This window comes from Bison bison, unplaced genomic scaffold (genome assembly GCF_000754665.1).
Source record: "Bison bison bison isolate TAMUID 2011002044 unplaced genomic scaffold, Bison_UMD1.0 scf7180017864526, whole genome shotgun sequence".
In the NCBI taxonomy this organism is placed as follows: Eukaryota; Metazoa; Chordata; class Mammalia; order Artiodactyla; family Bovidae; genus Bison; species Bison bison.
The window spans coordinates 1,814,957-1,836,899 of NW_011495077.1; the positions used below are offsets into that span (position 1 = coordinate 1,814,957).

General features: G+C 44.7%; 2 protein-coding genes across 2 annotated transcripts in view; one reads left to right on the forward strand and one right to left on the reverse strand.

Annotated features, from left to right (window-relative positions):
• ACIN1 (apoptotic chromatin condensation inducer 1) overlaps window positions 1-9,985 on the reverse strand; it is a 38,380-nt gene extending 28,395 nt beyond the window's left edge. The window contains exons 1-4 of the mRNA XM_010831411.1: window positions 9,639-9,985; window positions 8,011-8,076; window positions 5,999-6,110; window positions 5,456-5,575 (exon numbers count right to left, since the gene is read on the reverse strand). Coding sequence (XP_010829713.1) covers window positions 5,456-5,575; window positions 5,999-6,110; window positions 8,011-8,076; window positions 9,639-9,950 — 610 coding nt within the window. The 5' untranslated portion in view covers window positions 9,951-9,985. The remainder of the gene's footprint in view (window positions 1-5,455; window positions 5,576-5,998; window positions 6,111-8,010; window positions 8,077-9,638) is intronic.
• A 25-nt stretch (window positions 9,986-10,010) lies between these two features.
• On the forward strand, window positions 10,011-12,763 carry LOC104981998 (chromosome unknown open reading frame, human C14orf119). The gene is made up of 2 exons (XM_010831274.1): window positions 10,011-10,287; window positions 11,661-12,763. Exon 2 carries the CDS (start codon window positions 11,662-11,664, stop codon window positions 12,088-12,090), a length of 429 nt encoding a protein of 142 aa, XP_010829576.1. The 5' UTR covers window positions 10,011-10,287; window position 11,661; the 3' UTR covers window positions 12,091-12,763.
• Window positions 12,764-21,943: the final 9,180 nt, after the last annotated feature.

Here is a 21,943-nt window from a genome sequence, read left to right on the forward strand (position 1 = left end):
TTGCTGCCACCAGACATTTTCTGACCAAATGAGGGTACCCCAATCTTTTGAATCAACGATGGGGCTTGATTTATGTAGAACCTTATAGGTCCACATGGGATAATTCATTTCTCCCTATGCCTTTAGTAATTACTAGGTGGCATGCTAATGGATGGGTTCCTCCTTTAGTGAGCTTCGATGGAACGGGTCCCATGCAGCCTGAGTTACGGAAAGTATTGGCTGCTATGGCACCTGTGATTTTACATAGACCTTTAAATGAACAAAGATATATTGTACGGGCCTGCATGCATTCTCCCTATGCCTTTTCGTTGGCCAGAAATCAGAGTGATTTGGAAGTTTCTGAAGAAGAAACTGTTTACAATGTTATATGTGTGAATTGTTTTATATAGAATTGTGTTGATGGGAATGATTATAATTATAAGGCTGTGATGATTGTAAAGCAACCACCATATTTGATGGTTCCTGTAAAATTAGAGGGACAATGGTTTGAAGATTATGCACTGAAAGTTTTATATGAACTTAATTTAATTTCTCGACCTAAGCAATTCATTGCAGCTCTGGTTGTGGGAATAACAGCTTTGATTGCCATAACTGCATCAGTTATGGTTTCTGCTGTTGCCTTGTCGAAACAAGTGCATACGGCCTCGTTTGTCGATCAGCTGTCCAAAAATGTCTCCGTAGCTCTTACTACACAGGAAATTATAGATAAGAAAATAGAATATAAGGTCAATGCTTTAGAAGAAGCAGTTCTGTTTATGGGGCAAGAAATTACAAATTTAAAAATTAAATTGTCTTTAAGGTGCCATGCTGAATTTAAATGGATGTGCGTTACCCCTCTACAAGTGAATGAATCCATGCACTCTTGGGAACGCATTAGAAATCATATTTTAGGCGTCTGGAATAATTCAGATTTTAGTATTGATATTTCTAAGTTACATCAGCATATTCAGAATATGAAGCAGGCGGAGTCTGACTTTTCTAATTCTCTCTTTGAAAATCTGGAAGGGTATCTTTCCCATGGATCCTTTTCTACAATAATGATTAATGCTGCCATGTGCTTATGCCTGTTAGTTCTGATTTGTGTAATAGCCCCGTGTCTTTTCAGGATACTCAGCCAAAGTGTTTCCGCTCTATCTACTGAGTTTCATACCTATGCTCTAAAAAATAAAAAAGGGGGAGATGTCGGGAGCCGCGTTAGGCATTACTGACAAAATGGAGGCACAGCCCCCAGCCCCCTCTCCTCATTCCGCAGGCACAGATCCCGGGATGAAGGAGTTAGGCCTTGTAATTCTGACTGGTCTTTTCCTCTCCTCAGCTGAGTTGACTGAAAAGGAATATTAAGGTGCTTATTGTTCTTGAGAGGAGCATGAGAAGGCACAAAGCCTTCTGCAGCACTGCTCAGAAAATAATTCATAAAGTTAATCACTGACATTTGTTCAAGGACTTTTAGAAAAGAGTGTTCCAGGATGAGCACATAGGCCGTAGCTTGAGGCCATGGGAGGGATTGATATCTGAAGCCTATTTGTGAGGAGAAAGTTTATGGCAAAGGAGTTTACTGAATTTAGGGCTTAGAAATAATTAAAATAGTTAGAAGTTAAAGATTTGAGGAATGTTGTAAAGTTAGCATATTTTACTACAGCTTATAGAAGTCAGGAATTTTTAGAGACACTATAGCTAGAAGCCTTTTTAAAAGAGAGTGAGCTCAGGATGTTAGGGGCAAACAGGATTTAGGAAGATAAGTAGTAACTGAGGAATGTAGCATGAGTTACAATGTAATCACAAGTTAACTATGGGACACTTACAAGAGGTAGATAATAGATGATAAGGCTGATTCCCAGAGAATCACTGAAGCAGGACTCTGTCTGAAGAGCAACAGTGATTTATGGAGATGATAAATCTGGGAGAGGGGGAACTAAAAATGTCAAACCTCTGGCCTAATGTTTTTGTAAAAGTATAAAAGAGAATCTTAAACTTGGAATAAACTGAGAGGCTGTCTCATTTCCCTCGCTGACACTGTCCATCTCTTCAGGCTGAATCCCTGGTTGCTGGAGTTGGACTCCGGCAGTAATGTTATTTTGATATTGTAAAACTGCAGTGACAGGATTCTAGACAATCCCTTCTCCAGAAGCACTTGCCTAGTAAGTCATCAAAGAGATGTGGGAAAGCTGAGAAAAGTTGTTCAGAAAGTTCTGGACATCATTGTTTTGCAAAAAAAAAAAAACAACAACAACAAAAACGACAGCTGGAGGGGACCTTCAGACATGAAAACAAGAACCTAGTAAACAATACAAACTATAAGAAAGAGATGAGGCATTTTTTTGAGCTCCTCGTAAGGAACTGATGTGAGGCAGACAAGATTCTACGAAAGGTGCCATCTATTATGTGCACGTGGCCACATGAGTGTCTTCAGCCTGATGTTACTGATATGTGAAGGAAATGAGCACCTTTAGCAGAGGGTGGAACCAATGCTGGTAACAGGTTAATATTTCAGGCGTTAAAAGGTAAGCCAGGGTGAACGTAAGATTTCTAAGATTCCAAGCCAGAAGTCTTCAGGAGAGCGAAGATAGTATAAAATGTATTAAAGTGAAGAAAGTTTAAGGGCCAGATAGGAGGAAAGTTTCTTCAATCTGGAAAACAAATCCCTCAGTAGGATCTGCAAGACCCAAGTTAGGTAGCTATAGAGATCACAGCAAAGCCTGTGGCCAAACAGTATCCTTGGGTATGAATAAGAAGCAGAAATTAAGAGAAGGATGCCAAACCTAAATCTGACTCATATCTGCTGTATAAGTAACTTATCTAACATTTCTGTGGAATCTCAGCATCCAGATTTAACACAAGAAATAGGAATAAGGGCTAAATGCTTTGTAAGCCAAAGGCTGGTTAAAACCCCCTGGGGTCGTTCATACCTTTGTTAATCAATCCATATTCTGACTGCCCATTTTTTAATGTTTTAGTATTTTTCCTAATCGTCCGAGTGTGGTCTCTTTTTTAAAAGAATTAACTGAAGATAATAAAGACTTCCATAAAACCAGTTATGACCTAGAAGGGAATCCAGGCAACCCCTGATTATAGAGGGCAGAAAAATCTGAAGAAACTGGTAGAGAGGTAAAAAGTCAAGAAGGGGAGCCAGGGAGGATTTTATAAACCAATCCTTCCTTCCTATTTGGGACTGTGTCTACAGGACGTTAATGGGAGGCTGCTGCAGTATAAGACAAGGATCCTGATTAACTGTTAACACTGAAAAGCTATTCTTTCACTTAGTCATTCATAAACTGAGTTCATCAACAGAACTACCAGGAGACTTTAAAAAACGTAAGGTCTCAGGACTTACACTCCTTGAGGTTCTTGGGGCAGGGACCAGGAATTCATATTCTTAAAAAACAATATCCCCCCCCCCCAAAAAAAATCCTCAGGTGCCACTGTTAATTAACAACATATTACTAGGAACCTTAATCAAAATGTTACGAAACAAGGAACCCCAAACATCCAAAGCTAACAAATAAACTGGAATCCTAATAGTTTACTGGCCTACGGCAGACTGACATTGTATACCTGAAACAAACCTAACTTCTGGGTAAATTCCAGGCATTGCTATTGATCCAACCAAGCATTGCTAGAACTCCAAAACTACCACTCCACTTAGGACTCTTACCACATTTTATGCCACATCTGTAATAAAGTTCATATTCTAGCCAAGATCAGAGGTAGAAAAGTTTATGGACAGGGTACACTGAAGAAGACACAGAGCAATTGTTAGTTGTACCCTACAATTTTAACCCACTCTAGTATTCTTGCCTGGAAAATCCCATGGACAGAGGAGCTTGGAGGGCTACAGTCCATTGGATCACAAGAGTCAAACACAACTTAGCAACTAAATCACCAAACCACTCTACAATTTACTACATTCATTTCTAATTTTTCACCTCTTTCCTTTCACCTACCCTCTCTTTCCCCTCATCAATTATAGCTACAGGCATAGTCCTTCTGATGACTCAAAGCACTGAATACTGGCCACCTTTTTCATTCTAAATCTTTATTTGATTTTTAAACCTACATCTATTTCAGGACATTCCTCATTTTCACTTCAGATTACATTTAAGCCAGAGAGAGGTTCTCCCTTTTTCAAAAGAGTTTATCAGATCATATTCCCATCAAGAAGTTTCAGTGGTCCCTCCATTACCTTTAAAATTAAATATCACCTTCATTCCTATCCCTGTGCCTCTGTTCCTTTCTAAAAATACCCTCTTGTCCTCTCTGTGCCAACTCAAATCCTACCTATTTCTAAGGCTCAGCTCAAATACTACACCTCCTTTAATAAAGCTCTCTATAATCTTTCTGGTCCTCAGTGAATTTTTCGTCTTTCGAATTCTGACAGTACATTGTGTCTGTACTCCTCGTATGTTACTTAACACATACTATCTTCTATTGTTAGCTTTATGTGTGATTGTCTTCTCTCTCCCTAACAGACTGTACAAGGTGCTGACCCCCCACCACATACTCCCGCATGGAGACATGTATACAGCAGAACTCAATACATAATTTTTTTGGCTTATTTTTATTTGAGAAGGAACACTGACAACTAACATGCATTCTAAAAATATTAAAAATATGGAATGATCACCTTCCCCATTACCACTAACATTAATAATTATTCAAAATACTTGTTAGTTTACACACTGGCTTCCTTTATCTACCTACTATCCACATGTCTTATATACACGTTCTCCTAAAGGTATACTTAGGTAGTTTCTAGAAGACAAAGGCTGTATTTACAGATTTTTGTTTGAGATACTATGCGGAAGTGGGTGCTTAATGCTTTCTAAAATGTGAAAAAATTAACCCTGCCTGAACCAATTCCACACATTAGGTCTGAATTCCTTGTAATATGCTCACATAATACTCTGCATTGCCTCTCAGCACACAGCATGACTCTAATTATGTAATAATTTGTTTAATGTCCATCTGTTCACTAAACTGTATGCTTCATTATAGCAGAGACTTGTCTTTTTACTATATTTCTGGTGCCTAGCACATGCCTAGCATATAACAGACACTCAGTAAAAACTTGCTGAATGAATTAATAAACTGCAGATGTCCGTTTGGGAGTATGACTGACTGGATGTGTGACACAGAATATATACAACTGGTGAAGAGATGAAAACGAGTTGTGACTGCTGCTAAATTCAGAGGTACAGTAGAGGAAGTTAGAGAGGTATACAGGTGAGAAGAAAAATCAGACTGCCTTATAAAATACTCTGAGAGGTTAACACAACATTGAGGTGAAAGCAGAATTCAAAAAGGACATAATTTCCATGAAAAACAGATGTCAAATAACACTGTCACAGAACTGCCCTGAGACTTTAATGGAAGCTTAGCATGAAAGGAGGTGTAACTACCTCCCCCCACCAACTACGCAAGACTGTCAAAACAGCGCAGTGGGGAGGGAGATACGTACTGGGTGAATGTCTGCTGAGCTCCAGCTCTGGTCTCTCCAGGCTGCTCTGAAAGTCAGGAGGCAGCAGGGAAGCCACTCTCTCGGGATGGATCATCTCGTCCTCCGACTCAGCTGAAGCTTCTGCAAAGTACAGATTGGGTCGGGGCAGGGAGGGAGTGAAGGGCTCAGCATGTGGGAATATGTAGAGGAGTGAAGGAGGTCAGGCAAAGTCATGGATACAGAGTATATACTAAAGAGAGCACTGTACATAGAGAAAAACTCCCTGGTTTTTCTAGTCTAGTATGTCAAAGGATAGCTTAATTTACATATAACTCTTCCTGTTGGCAGGAATCCTCTTCTAACAAGATTAAGTCAAATTAAGTGTCTTCTTCCCTGACAAAACATAAAGAGTAACTCACTTGGATCCACAAACTACCAAAGCAAGTAAGTGGCAGTTTCAGCCTGACTTATATTCCTGAAACTGCCTAGTGAAATAGGCCCATCTACTCGGTGACAGGAATAAGAAGGAAGGACTCCATGTGAGAAGCAACAGTCTGAACTTACCTTCAAGTTCTGCAGCTTCTCGAGCTTCACGTTCCAAACGCTGCCTAAGCAGCTCCTGCTGCTTTTCCAGATACTGCTTTATGAAACTGTTCTGGCTCATTTCCTCGCCAATCTGTGTAGAAGAAATGGAAAAAGACAGTCTAGAAAAGCAAACCAGGAAAACACTAGGAAGAAAATTCCATGGAGCAAAGGATTATATCTGGATCAAAGAAAGATAATACTGGAGGGCCCTTTTCTAAGCTACTCCTAAGCTGAGGACCAAAATATATAGCCCTATGATTCACAAAAGATGGCAAAAAGAGGAGCTGCACATAATCTTTTATTTTAAATAGTCAGTTCCCAACCAAACAGTGATGCACAAATAATCTAAAAAGAAATAAACTCCTATAAAACTATGTCTTTTAAACTAAATTTTTAGATAATCTAAACCATATATCTAATTTTTCCTTTTAATAATATTAAAAACTGAAGGAAAAAACACTAGTTCATACTAATTCATCTTTAGTTGACACAAAAGATCAATCTCCACCTATTCAGGAAACATTTAAACATCTCCAAAATTCAGTATCAGATTTAAAAAGCCTGAAAGCAAGGGACTAAGAAAAGGGATGTCCATTCAGCATTTAGACAGAGTTCTAACTCCATCTTCTTTGGGTGAGAAGAAATCTTTGGTAACAATATTTAAAATCCAGGACTCCCATGTCACTCTTTAGCCCTTCAGCTTTTTCTTCACAAGTCCTCCTCTCAAGAACCTTCTTGCTTAGCAAGTCCTATTAGAACTCCAGAAAAGGGAAAAAACCTGAATACTTTTTGTCATTAGTCATCTTTCCTAAAGATGGTAAAAGTTTATTTTCACCTAAATTAATAGAGGTAGGTTCTCTTGGTAGTCATCGGACATTAATCAAGTGTGGGTTGCAAGTATTAGAGAATATACGTATTTGTTGCAAAAATCCTATGTTAATAAAAGCAAAACTTCAAAGACAAAATGTAATGGGCAAAAGGAATAGAATGGTAAACTGATTAACATGCATTTTCTTATGTTTGCTAAAATATTTAACTAAACCTCTGTAAGCTAGTTAGATTATGATACTTTCAGCTTAATAAGCTAATAACAAGGGAGTAGGAAAGCTCTCTTGTTTTTCCACAGTATCTTGGGATTTCATCTAGTACTGGAGCTGCACACCATTGCACTAACAAAGACCTGGATTCTTCCTTTAGGTGCGTGACACACTATAATGAGGAATTGGTAAAGCTGAAAAGAATCTTAAGAGACTACCTAGTCTAACACTTAAAAAAAAAAACTGGGAATGGTTTCTTTCAAAGAAATCTTATGCAGAAACTCAATGCTATTCTAGCTTAGGAGGGGAATGTGAACTGCTGCTCACTTGGAAAGAAATTTCCTACAGGAAGCCTCCAAAAGCATCTCCACAAAATCTCAGCAGTTATAAAACTATCGACATAGTTCAACCTTTTCTCATCTTACATGCAGGGAAACTGAGGAAATCAAGGTCTCCGAAGGTTGTTTCTTGCCCTAAGTAACAGAGCAATTAACAATGCTTAGGAATGACTGCATAGTTAATATTAACACTGATAATGGTGGATGATCTCCAAAGGACTGATTTCTTGGAAAATTTATGTCAACACAAGAATTCTTCTTGGATCAGGACGTATTTTCCTATACTGCCGTGGTGATTGTCTACTTCATATCTACAAGGACATCAACTACTTCTCTCAAATCAATGTCAAATAAATGACTTCAGACCCTTGCACTCCACTTAATCAACTGGAACCATATCTTTCTGCACACACCATTTCAAGAATCAGAAATTAACTTATAGCTCTTCTGATTCTTGAATTCTTTATTAGAATTCAATTGTCCCAGTATGAAAACATTTTCAACCCAAGGAACTTAGGGAAATACTGGTGAGAAACCAAGCACCAAACATACATCATGTCCTTCCATGTCTCTGTGCATTCAGAGTCCACCCCTGGTAATGAACCTTCTTTCTTACCTGGGAATTTGGCTGGAATGCAGCATGCGGGGTTGAGTGTTTTTGTAAATTTTCTAGCATTAGAGCCTGGTATAGAGAAGGGCAAAAGTCAGAAACCAGGAAAAACAAAAGCAAAAAATACCCCTCCCCCAATCTCTTCATCAAATGCAATGACTAACCATACACACTTAAACTGTACTTTTCCAAGGACCTAAATGCCCTTTACTAATACTGTTCTCATTCATCTTCAGAAGACCCTTAAAGGTAGCCACGGTTACTGCTACCAAATGTACAGATGTAAAATGCAGGCATATTGAGGAAATCTGGCTATGCAATAAAATCTGACAGTACTACAATCGCTATTGTCTTCTGCACTTCTGACCAGTGTTCCTTCTAAATCTGGCCCTTCACTTCAAATACTCAAACCAGGTTCAAATACATGAAACCATGATTTTGTCCTCAGTGAATTATTTGATCAGTTACCCAGGATTAGATCTACTCAAGTGAACCTGTCTTGTTTCCAAAAGAGTGGCAACTAGATTTACCAAATTTATAAAAATTTCAAAGAGGAGGCTACAGAACAAAATGACCATAGACTCTATAAATCATGTTCTGATCCAATACACACACACATGAAACTGTCAGCTTCAGTGTAAGCAACGGTCTGCCAACTTAACCCTTGAGCCAACCCAGCCCAAAACCATACTGAGTGAGTGAGTAAAGTCGCTCAGTCATGTCCAACTCTTAGCGACCCCGTGGACTGTAGCCTACCAGGCAAGAATTCTCCAGGCAAGAATACTGGAGTGGGTTACCATTTCCTTCGCCAGGGGATCTTCCCGACCCAGGGATCGAACCCGGGTCTCCCGCATTGGAGGCAAACGCTTTAACCTCTGAGCCACCAGGGAAGCCCCCAAAACCACCAAGAGATCCTCATCTTCCCTCCATTTACACCAAATAAACACACCAATTCATCCCTCTACCTCTTGGCAATCCCACCCTAATCTACTTAAGCAGATTCAAAATCCCCAATACAGACCAGCCCACCTCACCTCTCTCATCAATATTCACCAAACTCTTATCCACCCAAATTGCTTCTGGATGCTCTATAAAATATACATCTCTGCCTAACCAAGTCCTTCAAATCAAGGCTTCTCTTCATCTCACCTCCTACCCTAGTCAAACAGACATTTTTGCCCTACCCCAATTCTATTCATTCGGATACTGATAACCAACCCCATCAACCCCTCCGGCCAACTATACCCCTAACTCCGACCCAGCCCAACTCGCCCCCCTCAGGCCAGCAACGCCGGTGGTTGTAGTGGGATTTAACTCCTTCTGCAGCGCATGCGCCGAAACCACAGACACAAACAAGGAGGGGGTGGGGGAACGAGGAAGGAGCTTAAGACACTCCAGGAGAGTAGCGCGCACCCTCCCATTTTGGGCTCGCGCCGCTACCGTTAAGGCGGGAACCGGCGCTATTTCTACTCCAGCGCGAGCCTCGCCAACCACCGTGCGCGCGGATCCGGAGGCTCGCGCTGGCGGCCTGAGCTCGCTCGCGCCGAGCCCGGACACTGCGCCTGCGCCGCGGCAGAGACTCGGCTCTACCGGGTCCGCTTCCCTCCGACACCCCGGCAACGCCGTCTCCTCACCCCTTTGAGCCGCTTGACCAGGGCACTCTTCTGCCCGCTCTTGGCTAGGCCTCGCTGCTCCAGTGCGGCCTTCAGGTCGGTCACCCGCAGCGCCTGAAGAGGCTTCCCGTCCAGAGTCACCTCCTCCAGCTCCGCCATCTTGCGTGAGGTACTCGGGTCCGTCCCGACGGCTTCGGGCATCTTCGGTAATTTCCGCCAACGCCCTTCGAACGTACCGAGTTGGCCCCGCCCACTGCCATAGTCAACCCCTCGATTACCACTCAGAGCTCCCCGGGTTCCTCCGGAAGTGCTCGGGTGTTTCCGTCTACACATCGGCACCAATTGGTTCTTTCCATCCTCCCAGCCTCTCCCTCCTCCCGCATCCTCCTTTCAGAGCTCGGTTCTCTTCGTCTTACCGAGGTTTTGAATCGAATCCGTTCGGAAGCTGTCGACTCTGGGCTAGCCATAATCGGAATTATTCGGCTATCTCCGGCCCTAAGGCTGAGGCGCTGTGGAGCTTGGGTGTTTGGGGCGGGTCCGGGGCCGGAAGTGCGTGGGCTGCCGGGTTGGCCCTCCTTAGGGTTTTCAGGAAACATGGAAGCAGCCGCGATAGTCGGAGTCTAAACCCTGTTGTGGCGGTCTCCGGGTGCCCTGTGAGAGAAAAAGGGAGGTAAGCGGGGTACAAGTACCTCCCTCCTTGGGCCGGGTCAGACTCAGTGTTTGCGTACTACCCTTAGTGTGCCAAACCTCCAACTCTCCTACGGATACAGCTACCGCCTCCCATCTCCGAATCTCCGCCACTCCCATCTAGGGCTACGTTGCTGTTTGGGACCTCGGAATGCCAGGTTCCGTGGCCTCCAAAGTGGGAGGTGGCAGCATTGTGTCTTTGGACCTGTTCTACGAACCAATTCTTGATCATTGAACTTGCCATTGAAGCTCTGTCGCAAGACTCGGGGAAAGTTCTCCCTTTCTCTGAATAAGAGAATAAAATTCCTTTAGGAGGAATTGCTTCTTGTAGGGCCACTGTGAAAAAGCAACCTCCTTGAGTTGTTTTGGTAGTGAACTGATGTTAATTGCTTCTGGGTTCCTTTATCAGTAGAAACGCTCCAGCTTAGAGCAGAAGAAACACAAACAGTAAAATATGTCGTAAACAAGTAGTTTGTTTTCATTGAGACTCAAACTGTGGGATTTGAGAACTGTTCAAGCTGGTTGACCTCCTAGTTGCATTAGTGATGCTAAGGCCGGTCATCAATAGGTATTCTATTAAACACGAAGGAAAAGTGTTCATACATGGATTGTCACAGCAGTATAACACTTGTTAGGTCCCTAAGACAGCAAACCAACTAGGCCATTTTCTCAGTCCTTAAAAAACAATTGGCTGCTTTTCCTGTTTTTCTTACTCTCTCATCTCATTTTGGACAAGGCACCCTCACTAACTCTGCTCTTCGATTTTTCCTGATGCTTTACAGGAAATATAAGAAAATAATACAGTTATAAAGTTCTTATTTCAGAGGCTACATGCACATTGTAGAGAAGGCTCTTTCACTGTATAAGATTTTTTCTTTTTTTTTTTTTTTTTAAACCTACTGTTGATAGCTCAGGAATGATTAGCATCTGGGTCCTGACCAGCTGCTTGGTAAATTAAAAAATGTATACCTTTTTTTCATTTTAGGGAAGATATATTGGACCAGTATTAATCATTGTTTTTTTCTTTACTCAACCTGGAACAGAATTAGGTGGGAAAGAATGAGTAAGGGATACTTTGGATATTTTTAGATTCTTTGTAGGAATGATGGAGGGAGGCAGTGGTTGGGGAGGGTAATGGGTTTGAAAAAGAGGAAAGTTGGTAGATATGAAATGAAGTTATTCTTGGGTGCTTTCTGTAAGGTATTTGGATAATAAACAAAGGACCCTGTTTTTCTGTAAACCAAATCGGTGAAAAGTAATAGATGCTGGTTAAGTGTGGTAAGATTCCATGTTGTTGGGAAGCTTTATTTTCATTGCTCTATCCGGAGAGTACATAACAGTGCTTTTATGTTTCAGGATGCCACTGGAATCATCTTCCTCTTCAATGCCGCTATCCTTCCCTTCTCCCTTACCCCCAGTACCAGACAATATTTCTAACTCTTCTCCTCCCCCAATGTCTTACATCACTTCCCAGGAGATGAAGTGTATTCTTCACTGGTTTGCCAGCTGGTCAGGTCCTCAGCGTGAACGTTTCCTTCAGGACCTGGTAGCTAAGGCAGTACCAGGAAAATTACAGCCATTGCTGGAAAGTCTGGAGCAGCTTAGTGTGTCTGGAGCAAACCGACCACCTTGTATCTTTGAGTGCCAGTTACGTCTTTGGGATCAGTGGTTTCGAGGTTGGGCTGAGCAGGAACGCAATGAATTTGTCAGGCAGCTGGAGGTCAGTGAGCCAGACTTTGTGGCAAAGTTTTACCAAGCAGTGGCTGCTACAGCTGGTAAAGAATGATATTAAAAATCAAAGAAGATAGGCAGAGCTAATGTAGCCATGGCCACAACTTTACTGTGAGAACTTCAAACGTATCTCAAAGATCTGGAGATGGTGTCCCGATCAGCTGACTGAAACTACCTGACAAGTACAGGCCTGGTGATTCCAACAGCCTATCAACTGGACTCCTGCTGGAAGTGTTTTCCATCTGAGCAAATCCAGATCAGCAGCCTGCTTCCTAGCTTCCTTCAAGAATTTAAAGACTTCCTTTGCAACTGTAACCGAAAGAAATCTATACATTATAACTCAAATCTATTACCAGCCCGGCTTGTAGGGTATCAAGTAGAACATTTGTACAAGGTCATGACCTAGCTGGATTTGAATGGCTGGTTTCACTATCATTACCAAATTCTGGCATAATTTTGTAACATCCCCACTACTAGCTTTCCTCTTGATGATTTACTAAAATTACGGAAAAATCAGGAGACAGAGATGTTTGTTCCCTTCACTCTGATGTTTGTTTGAATCCAAATAGCAGTGACTTTTTTTCTAAAGTATATGTGGCATCTTTCGAACTGGTAGTAGATGTTCCTATCTTATAAGTTTGCTTTACAACAATATGAAAACAAGTAACATTCTTTATAGGCTGAAGGATTTATTTTTTTATATCAAAATAAAGAATGAATTTTCAGAACCATAAGTCTCTACTTATTTTTTAATTGCAAGGCTACAGAGAAAGAGACATTCTGAGAAAAGTAGAACATAAGTATAGACATTAGATCAACTTTCCATCGAGTGTCTCTTAAGAAATCATCTCTGCTGTAACCCTTGTCATGCTCCAGGTAGCATCACACCTTCTCATCCCTCCACTGGGCCCCCTGTTGTGCACTGGCGCTCTGATGAATGATGAAAGGGCAGGAGGTCCCACCTGAAGAGTCGCTTCTTTCTGATAAGCCGTGGTTCCCAGTGCATCCACAGGAAAAACAACATGGGGCAGAATCCCACGGACAGACCTTGGTGGGTCATGAAAGAAGTGTGGTCCGAAGTAGCCAAAAACCTAGGAACGCAGAGGTGATAATGTGGCCTGGAATAATGCCTAGGTGGTGGAGGGTCTTACCTTTGTTTTATTTTTATTTCTGGTTTTTCGAAATTACTCCTATTTATGTTTCTTTTCTTTTGTTCCCTCGACACTCTTTCAGACCTTCCCTCACTCAGAACTCCCTCAGACCCTCTCTCACTCAGCTATTTTCTTTTTTCCTACCTTAGATCTTCTAAATGGTAAGCTGAACAGGAAATCAATAAAAGGGTATGCACAATCTGAAATGAATGAGACCAAGATCCAAGACTGCCAGGAACTTATATTGTTGGAAGGAGAACTTGGCAGCAAGGGAAATGACTTAGGGGAAGAGCTAGACAATGGTGTTTAGGCAAGGTGCATTGGTCATGCTTGAGGTGATGACAACCTGGTGCTCCAGTGGTTAGGACTCTGTTTCCACTACAGGGGACCCACATTTGATCCCTGGTCAGGGAACTAAGATCCCACAAGCTAGGCAGCGCAGGTAAAAAAAAAAAAATCCATTAAGAAAAGGGGACTAGGAGCCCTATGTCCTAGAGATGGGTAAACTCCATTATTGTTGAGGGGAGAGGTGTCCCACAGTAAAAGGCCCCATGTTAGGGATCCTTGTTTTCAGAAATACAACTTTGTGTAATCGCTGGTGGCTCAACAGGAAAGAATCTGCCTGAAAATGCAGGAGATGTGAGTTTGATTCCTGGGCTCAGATGTCCCCATGGAGGAGGGCATGGCGACCCGCTCCTGTATTCTTGCCTGGGGAATCCCATGGACAGAGGAGCCTGGCGGGCTACAGTTGATGGGATTGCAAAGTGGGACATGACTGAAATGACAGCACAGCAGTCCACAGGACAGTATGTGTTATGAATGAGTGTGTAATCAATACAATTTCAAATACCTAGATTCTGGAATTTGAAAGAAGACTTCTTGGAATGTTACCTTACTTGCTGTTACTTGCTGTATTTTATGGTAAGGGTGGCTCCTTCATAATGATACTTCTAGAGGTTTCTTCTGGAGAGTCAAGGTTGGAGCCCTAGGCAGCATACCAACTGAAGGCCCTTGGCAGCCAGATTTCCACATACGCGCAGTGAACACCAGACTAGTGGTAAGGGGCTGTGGATATAGCACCTAAAAGGACTGATCTTTTTTTCTTTTTTCTGGACACTTGGCTCTTTTTATGGAAGTATAGTCCCTGAAAGAGTATATCTCATGAAACAGGTGTGCGATGAACGGGAAGGTCTTCAGAGAAGGGTTATGAAGTAAAGGACTTAAGCATTCTCCTTGGCCTCCTGTATAAATCCTTAGCCAGAAGCATCTCTTTACCTGCTAGTGCCTTCTCTGCTCACTAGAGCCTGTAGTACTGCTTCTGTCAGTGTTTCTCACTCTTCCTTCCCCAGGGAGTCTCCTGGAGGCCCAACTAATCCAATTCAATCCAGGTCTCGGATTGAAAGACTTACAGGTTTGTAAGTAATAGCATTGGTAACTTCATTAGTCTAACACAACCAGCACGAGGGACAGAAGATCATAGTAGCCAGGTGTCTGCAAGGAAATACGTAGCAGGGCACAGTTACAGCCTCAGTTACTTACTCAAGCCCTCCTTCTAAGGAAAATGTTCATTCTAAATCAGTCATGGACTCAGTAGGGTACTTAGTAAAAAATGAGTGAACATCAATACATAAGCTACAGTGATATATTGTACAGCACAATGTATAGAGTCAAAATTGTATAGTAACTTTAAATGGAGTATAATCTATAAAAATATTGAAACACTCTGTTTTCAATGTTGCTCTATGTACCTGAAACTAAAATAGTATTGTAAAACAATTATACTCCAATGATTAAAAAAAAAAAAGATGTACATAAAAACACATTGTGTGGTACTACCATAAGAGCACTTCCAAACTTTTTGCCAGTGTACCACAGCTAGCCCACTTCTGATACTCATCTGAATAGCCTTTCCTGGAAGGAATGGGGCCCAGGATGCTCCCTCCACCTGCGCTTTGTACACTGCCCTCTCTATGCATTGATGTAAACAGCAGCAAGCCAGTGAGCTCTGCTTCCTTGACATGTGGCATCTGAGAGGGATGCCTGGTCTCGTCCCCAGGTAGCAGCTGTGAAGTGAGGTGGGCAAGGAAGCACCGACTCTAGGGATGGTAGATCTCCCCATGGGGATTCTCGGCCCCAGGTGGGAATCCATTTCCCTTCCTTGAGCATTCACTCTGAAGGGCAGGGCAGAGGGTAGAATAGTGTTTATCCAGATGCCTCAGAAGGAGACTTCTGTCCGGGCCACCTCTGTTTCATTCCGCTTTCTCTAGTCCAGCCACCCCACTGACCAAGGGCTTGAACCTGCAGGGGCCTCCCAGCATGGGGTCTGGGGGGCAGCTTCATTCATCCAGGTGCAGATAGTGGCAGCCCGGTCCGCTGTGTGTGGGGGATCATAGAGTGACACGAGGGGGACAGCCAATTGTGCAGTCCCTCAGCCCCGCAGCACATGCACATCAGCCAGTACAGGAGAAGCCTGAGGCGCCATTCCCACAGGTGGCCACGGGGCCAAATTCCGGGCCAGGCCCAGAGAGGCAGGAAGACAAAGAGGCCTCAGAACAAATGAATCCCCCAAATTCCTCAAGGACAGCCATGCTTACAGTTTCCATTCCACTTTAGCAGCAGATAACCCCCTCCAACCTCTCCACTTCCCCCCAGATGACTTGACTCATGAGTGCCCTCTACAATTCTCCCTTATTTCTCACCCGGCCCCACAATAGCACCTCTGCAGTGCTGTGGTTGACCTGGTCCCAGCCCCAGTCTTTTTTTTTTTTTTTTTTCAAAAATTTACTGATCTAACCTTTTGATTGTAGTAGGTCTTCGTTGCTACACAGCTTTCTCTAGTTGCAGCAAGCAGGAGCTACTCTCTAGTTGCTGTGCTCAGGCTTCACACTGTGGTGGCTTCTCTTCTTTCGAAGCGCAGGCTCTAGGCACACTGGCTTCAGTAGCTGTGGCTCGCAGGCTCTATAGAGTTTTGGTTCAGTAGTTGTGGAGCACTGGCTTAGTTGCTCTGTGCCATGTGGGATCTTCCTGTCCTAGGGTTTGAACCAGTCTCCCTTGCATTGGAACGTGGATTCTTAACCACTGGACCACCAGGGAACCCTCAGCCTGAGTCTTTGAAGGCAGCAAGTGATTGGGTCAAGCCTAGGACATTGGGTGCTGTCATAGGTAGCAGTCATTTACAGTCCTGGAGTAGTCGGACCTCCCAGTGTAAAGACAAAGGGCCCCACGGGAGGAGGTAGCACTTGACTGCTCCCTCTTCCTTCCATGACCCTAAGCTGTTCTTATTCTCACCGCTTCTTCCAAGGAAGCACCCAGTGAGCTTCCTACAGTTCCAAGTGCTTGGCCAGGCTGTGGTGGAAAGCAGCTGTCCCTACTCATCTCGCCTTGTCACTTGCTTTGTAGAACAGTTCTCTCTAAGACTGAAAGGAGAGATGGTACATGAGAGGGAAACTTCAGAAGGGTGAGGGAGAGTTGGAAGGAAGGGGCTGGTGAGATATCAGTGATTCCCTCTGGCTGACGTGGTGGGGGGACCTTGCCCTCATTCAGACAGTCCCTCCTTCCATGTCTCAAGGAGCCATCTAGAGAAACCCAGGGCATGGAGCAGTTCACAGAGTGTGGCCTGAGGACACATCAGGCAAAGTGAAGGGACTGCAGCAGGATGGACCCACACTCTCACCCCTCTGCCCAATAGGGTCTTCCTAGAGCTTGAGAGGCACCTTCTGTTCCACCCTGAGGAGGTCCTTCCACTTCATGGGAAGCTGAGTGACCTGAGCCCCCTCCCTCAGCCTGTCTGCTTCTTCCTGTTTATCATGCAGCAGTCACCATGACCACGACACTGTGGCTGAGGCTGGAAAATGCAGGGTGCAGTAGACAGTGGTATCAGCAAGGGGCCTGTCTTCTTAGTCCAGCTGGCAGCAGGCAGTGGGGGCTCTGATAGATGAATATTCATGGGCCAGGTCAGGTGGGGGCAGAAAGGAGGGGACTAGGGTAATGCAGAGCTGTCCCTGAAAATGGAGGCCTAGGAAACTTGGCAGAGGTGGTGCTAAGGGATGGTGTGGGAGGTTTTCAGTGCCCATCCAAACTTCATCAGCATGCCCCCAAGTTACCCCAAATAAGCATGATTTTTTTTTTTTTTTGGCTGTACCATGCAACTCCTGGGATTTTAGTTCTTCCACCAGGGATTGAACCCAGGCCCTCAGCAGTGAAAGCACAGAGGTCTAACCACTGAATCACCAGGGAATTCCTCCAATTAAGCACAATTTAATGAAAACGGCTTGTATGCTCCCTTTCTTTCCCATGACATCTAAGATTGAGATGCAGAGCCAAGAAAAGGGATTTGATTTGATCCTCCCCTCTTGGTGGCACTTGGAAGTGTGGGCAACCCACACATACAGGAGAAATCAGTGGTTTGGATCCTTGGCCCCCCTTTCTGGATAGGTCAGCAGTGGGGTTCCTGCCCTAATCACAAGGCATAACCATGGAGATGGGCGTCAGGGGTATGGTAGGGAGTGAAATGTCTCATCTAGCTTAGCGGTTGGGCTCGGGAGAGGATGACAGGAAGCTGGGTACCAGGATAGGAGCCAGAGGTGGAGCAGTTCAGTCTCTAGTCTGATGAACTGAATGTCGTCTAGGCAGATGGTTAGAACAGGGAGTCTTCCCCCCAACTCCCCACCAGTCTCTGATTTAATAAATTGCCAGAGGAGAGGGGCTCAGGAATCTGCCCTGGTAGGAAGCGCATTAAGTAATTCTGATGCTGGTGGTGTGGAGAGGTCTAGGTAGGCTGCTGCTGCTAAGTCGCTTCAGTCGTGTCCAACTCTGTGAAACCCCATAGACGGCAGTCCACCAGGCTCCTCCATCCATGGGATTTTCCAGGCAAGAGTACTGGAGTGGGGTGCCATTGCCTTCTCCGCTAGATAGTCTAGAGGTCTTTAGTTCCCCAAATCTGAGAAATCATTTTCACCTTCACCTCAAAGCAAGTCTCTCCTTCATATCCTGGTTTCAAGAGGCTGTGCCTGACAAGAATGAACAGCTGTAGGTGAGCTGGAGACATTTCTGGGTGTTCCTGAAGCAGTACTGTATATGCTGTCAATCACATGAACTTAACTGTGGTAGTTTGGGGTGTGTGAGTCTCCCCAGACAGCATGGCAGTATTGTGCAGGGTTTGGCTTCAGAAGCAGGGGTCCTTGCCTTATAGGGACTTAGCAAGATGGGCAGTTTTACCTCCACATCCTAGACATCCCGTTCCTTTTCTGTGTGGTCTCCCTGCCATACCCTTCTCTGCCCCTTTAGTCTTCCTGTGCTCTTCAGCTTTCTCTCTCCAGCCTCTGTCCTTGCTGCCAGGGCTCAGGATTCCCCTCTCACCTCATCTCCTTCAGGATTCCAAGCTCCCTCTGATACAGGATCTCCACCATGGCAGGTTTGGGTTTGGAGGGGTTGAGGATCCTGGGGACCAGGGAAGGTGAGGGAGGATGAACAGAAGTTTGGGGGAAGTTGGGAGAAAGGAGGCCCGAGAAGGCTCAGACTTCTCTCTCATCATGTAGACACCTGCCTGAGGCAGCCCCTCAGGAGGAGTAGACTCCCAGGAGGAGCAGGCCCTAGGAGGAGTAGCCCATGGAGGAGTAGCCCCCCAGGAGGAGTAGCTCCTCAGAAGGAGAAGCCCCTTAGGAGGAGCAGTTCCCAGGAGGAGTAGATCCCCAGGAGGAGCAGCTCCCAGGAGGAGTAGATCCCCAGGAGGCGCAGTCCCCAGGAGGAGTAGATCCCCAGGAGGAGCAGTGGCAGCAGCCACATCTTATAAACGTCTCTCCATAGCCTGCTCTGGATCTAGCCTTCTGTTCCCTTCTTCCCTGCCTCACTTACATCTGGCTTTCTTCTCTTTACCATCTCAAAATCCCCTCCACCAAGCTTGAGTTATTTTTTTTTTTTCAAGATTTGAGTGTTGTTGACTAAGTCTGTAATTACTGCTAGGAGATCCAATGTGAACTACAAGGGCCAAGCAGCAGCCCCCACCCTTCCCCGCTGGGGTTCCAGAAGCAGAGCTGGAGTGGAGCAGTGTTAATTCCTGAGGCCTCAACTGACCTTTCCAAAGAGAAGCCTACTTCCTAACTCTCTCCTAACCCTCTTTCATCTCAGCCTAAGTTCCTGTCATTCTGAGTGAACAACCTTGAAACCTCAGAAACAAAAAACTGGGATTACTATAATGGCGTATATGGGGTGGGGGGAGGGGCATTCTTTGCTCCATAGATGCTTGCCTGTTTCATTGGAGTTGGACAAACAAGGCTCCTGCACTCCACTAGCTCCCAGGTCAGTACAGGGTGAACTCTAAGCTGTAGGACTTGGGCATCTCCTCCACCTATGTAGAGCGCATGGTGCTTGCCATTTAAACACATGTAGGTTGACTAACATCACCTATGAGAGGCTGTTGTGTTAGCTTTGTGAGGCTTCATAGAAGCTGCTTAGAGGCCTGCCCAGAGGAAAAGTAAACTCTCAAAAAACACTAATAGATGTTCAAAGATGTTCAACATGTATTAGAGGGCATATTTAGAGGACTTCAGTTCTTCCTTTGAGACACACCTAGTCTTTTTTCTCCAAATGTCAGAAATCTTGTTTTTGTTTTCCCCCTCTCCCACCACTCTGGCCTGGCTGGCCCAGTCTGGGGAAAATCCTCAGGGTCAGGGCTTGTGGAAGGGTTCAAGGTCTCTGCAGCTCTGGAGGTTTTCTGGGCTCTGGCTGCCACAGCTCCTAAAGCTTTGCTGCCCCCTTCTGGCCTTACTGGGATAGGGCGTGCCCTCTCCAGGGAAGGGGTTCATCCTGACTTCTCATAAGCTTGCACAACTTCAGACATTCTAACACAAGCCGCACAGGAAACACGTCATATTCCTTTGGCTGGAATAACTTCATCCTGCCTTTGCTTGGCAAATCCTTCCTCATCTTTCAAGATCCAGCTGAGAGGTTTATTTGCCTGTTGAGACTTTTCTTTAGTTCCCCAGGCAGTGTTAGTTTGCATATCCTCTATTCTCCAAGGGCATTTCCTTCGCATCTTTGAAGTAGTGCTTATTATTATATTCTCCTGACATTTCTTTTTGTGCTTGTTTCCCTATCAGACTGTGGGTAGGGGCTGAGGCTGATTCATCTCTGCATCTCAGAAGAAATATGAAGTAGGTGCGGAGGGATAATGGAGGTGAGAAAATGGAGGGTGTGTGCGTGCTTGGTTATTCAGTCATGTCCGAATCTTTGTGACCCCATGGACATAGCCTGCCAGGCACCTCTGTCCATGGGATTTTTTCAGGCAAGAATACTGGAGTGGGTTGCCACCTCCTTTTCCAGGGGATCTTTGACCCAGGAATCGAACCCATGTCTCCTGTTGTCTTCCGCATTGCAAGTGGATTCTTTACCTGCTGAGCCATTGGGTTGAGCCACTGGGGAAGCCCAAGATGGAGGAAGGAAAGTGTAATGAAGCAAGGAGAGGAGGAGGGCAACAATCCTGTGATTGACACTTCCTTTGTGCCCAGACATTGTTCCAAGCACTTTAGACTCAGGTAATCCTTTTGACAACCTTACGAGGTAGCTGTTATTATTACCCCATTTTTACAACCGAGGCAACATGGGTAGGTGGTATCCATGGGATTTGAATCCATGTATTTAGGCTCCTCAGCACAGGCTTTAATCCACCATGTAGTAGCTTTTCAGGTGCCCAGTGTGGAGGAGAAATAAAGTGCTGAAAGGAAGAGGATGAGAAAGATAAGGGTGCAGAAAGAGAAAGGGGTAAGGAGAGGATGAAAGTGTTGAGACATGATGGAGTTGGAGAGGATGAGGATGGAGATGAGAAAGAGGGCATGGAGGTGGGAAACTGGATGGGAAGGGACATTAATGGAGGGTGGAGGTGGGATGTGGGTCATGGGTTGTGGACAGAAAGTGAGGTTGAGCACAGAAGTCATCCTAGGTAGTGTCATCCAGCTGGGTGCTCCGTCCAGTGCGGTCACCTCTCAGTTCCTGAATCCTCTCATCTTAACATGCCTCTCCATCCACCTTAGCAAGCCCTCCCCACTCCCACCCAGGGTCAGACCCAGGCCTTATCACTAGAAACTGCAGTACCTATGAAATAACTGAATCAAACATCCCACTCTCTGATATGATCTCCTTTCCTTATGGTTTGTTTGCTCAAGCCGGCTTACTGCCGCTGTTCTAAAGCTCACTGAAGAACCATGGCCCTTCTTGTCTCTTCACCTCTTCTTATTCGCCTTAGGTTCCAGATTCAAAACAAAATCCCTCCCCTTCCCTGTCTGTCCCATCCATCCTGCCTCCCTGGGTGAGCCCCATGACCAGATGAACCCAACATCTGTCTTGTCCACACTTGCTCCCAAGTAAGTAAGGACCCCTGAAGGAAGTCCCTCCAGAGGACAGACTATTGTCACCTAAAATTGTCATCATTGACTTCAACTGGCCACTCCCAAGATCAGAGATCTCACCTCCCGCTTCCACTGTCAGCAAATGGGATTTTACACCTTTAAGCCTCTTCCTTGAAGCTTCCTACTAAGTCACTTGCAATCACCTCTTCTTTCATAGTGAAGACAGAAGCGCTGAGAGGGGAACAACCTCGGCGGACTCCAGACCTGTTTGGGTCTGTGTCTGCTGCTGTGTTTCTCCTCTTTGACCTTAGGAGAGAGGAAATGTCTTCTTCCTTTGGAAGGTGGTTCCTCCCCGGGATGCTCTGCATCCCCTCAGAGCGAGGTCTGGCCTCAGCTCTTCTCTGACCTCATCTCT

What these genes read in the sequence shown, in the direction of transcription:
- LOC104981998 (XM_010831274.1), top strand. Translation starts at nt 11,662, where the DNA reads ATGCCACTGGAATCATCTTCCTCTTCAATGCCGCTATCCTTCCCTTCT.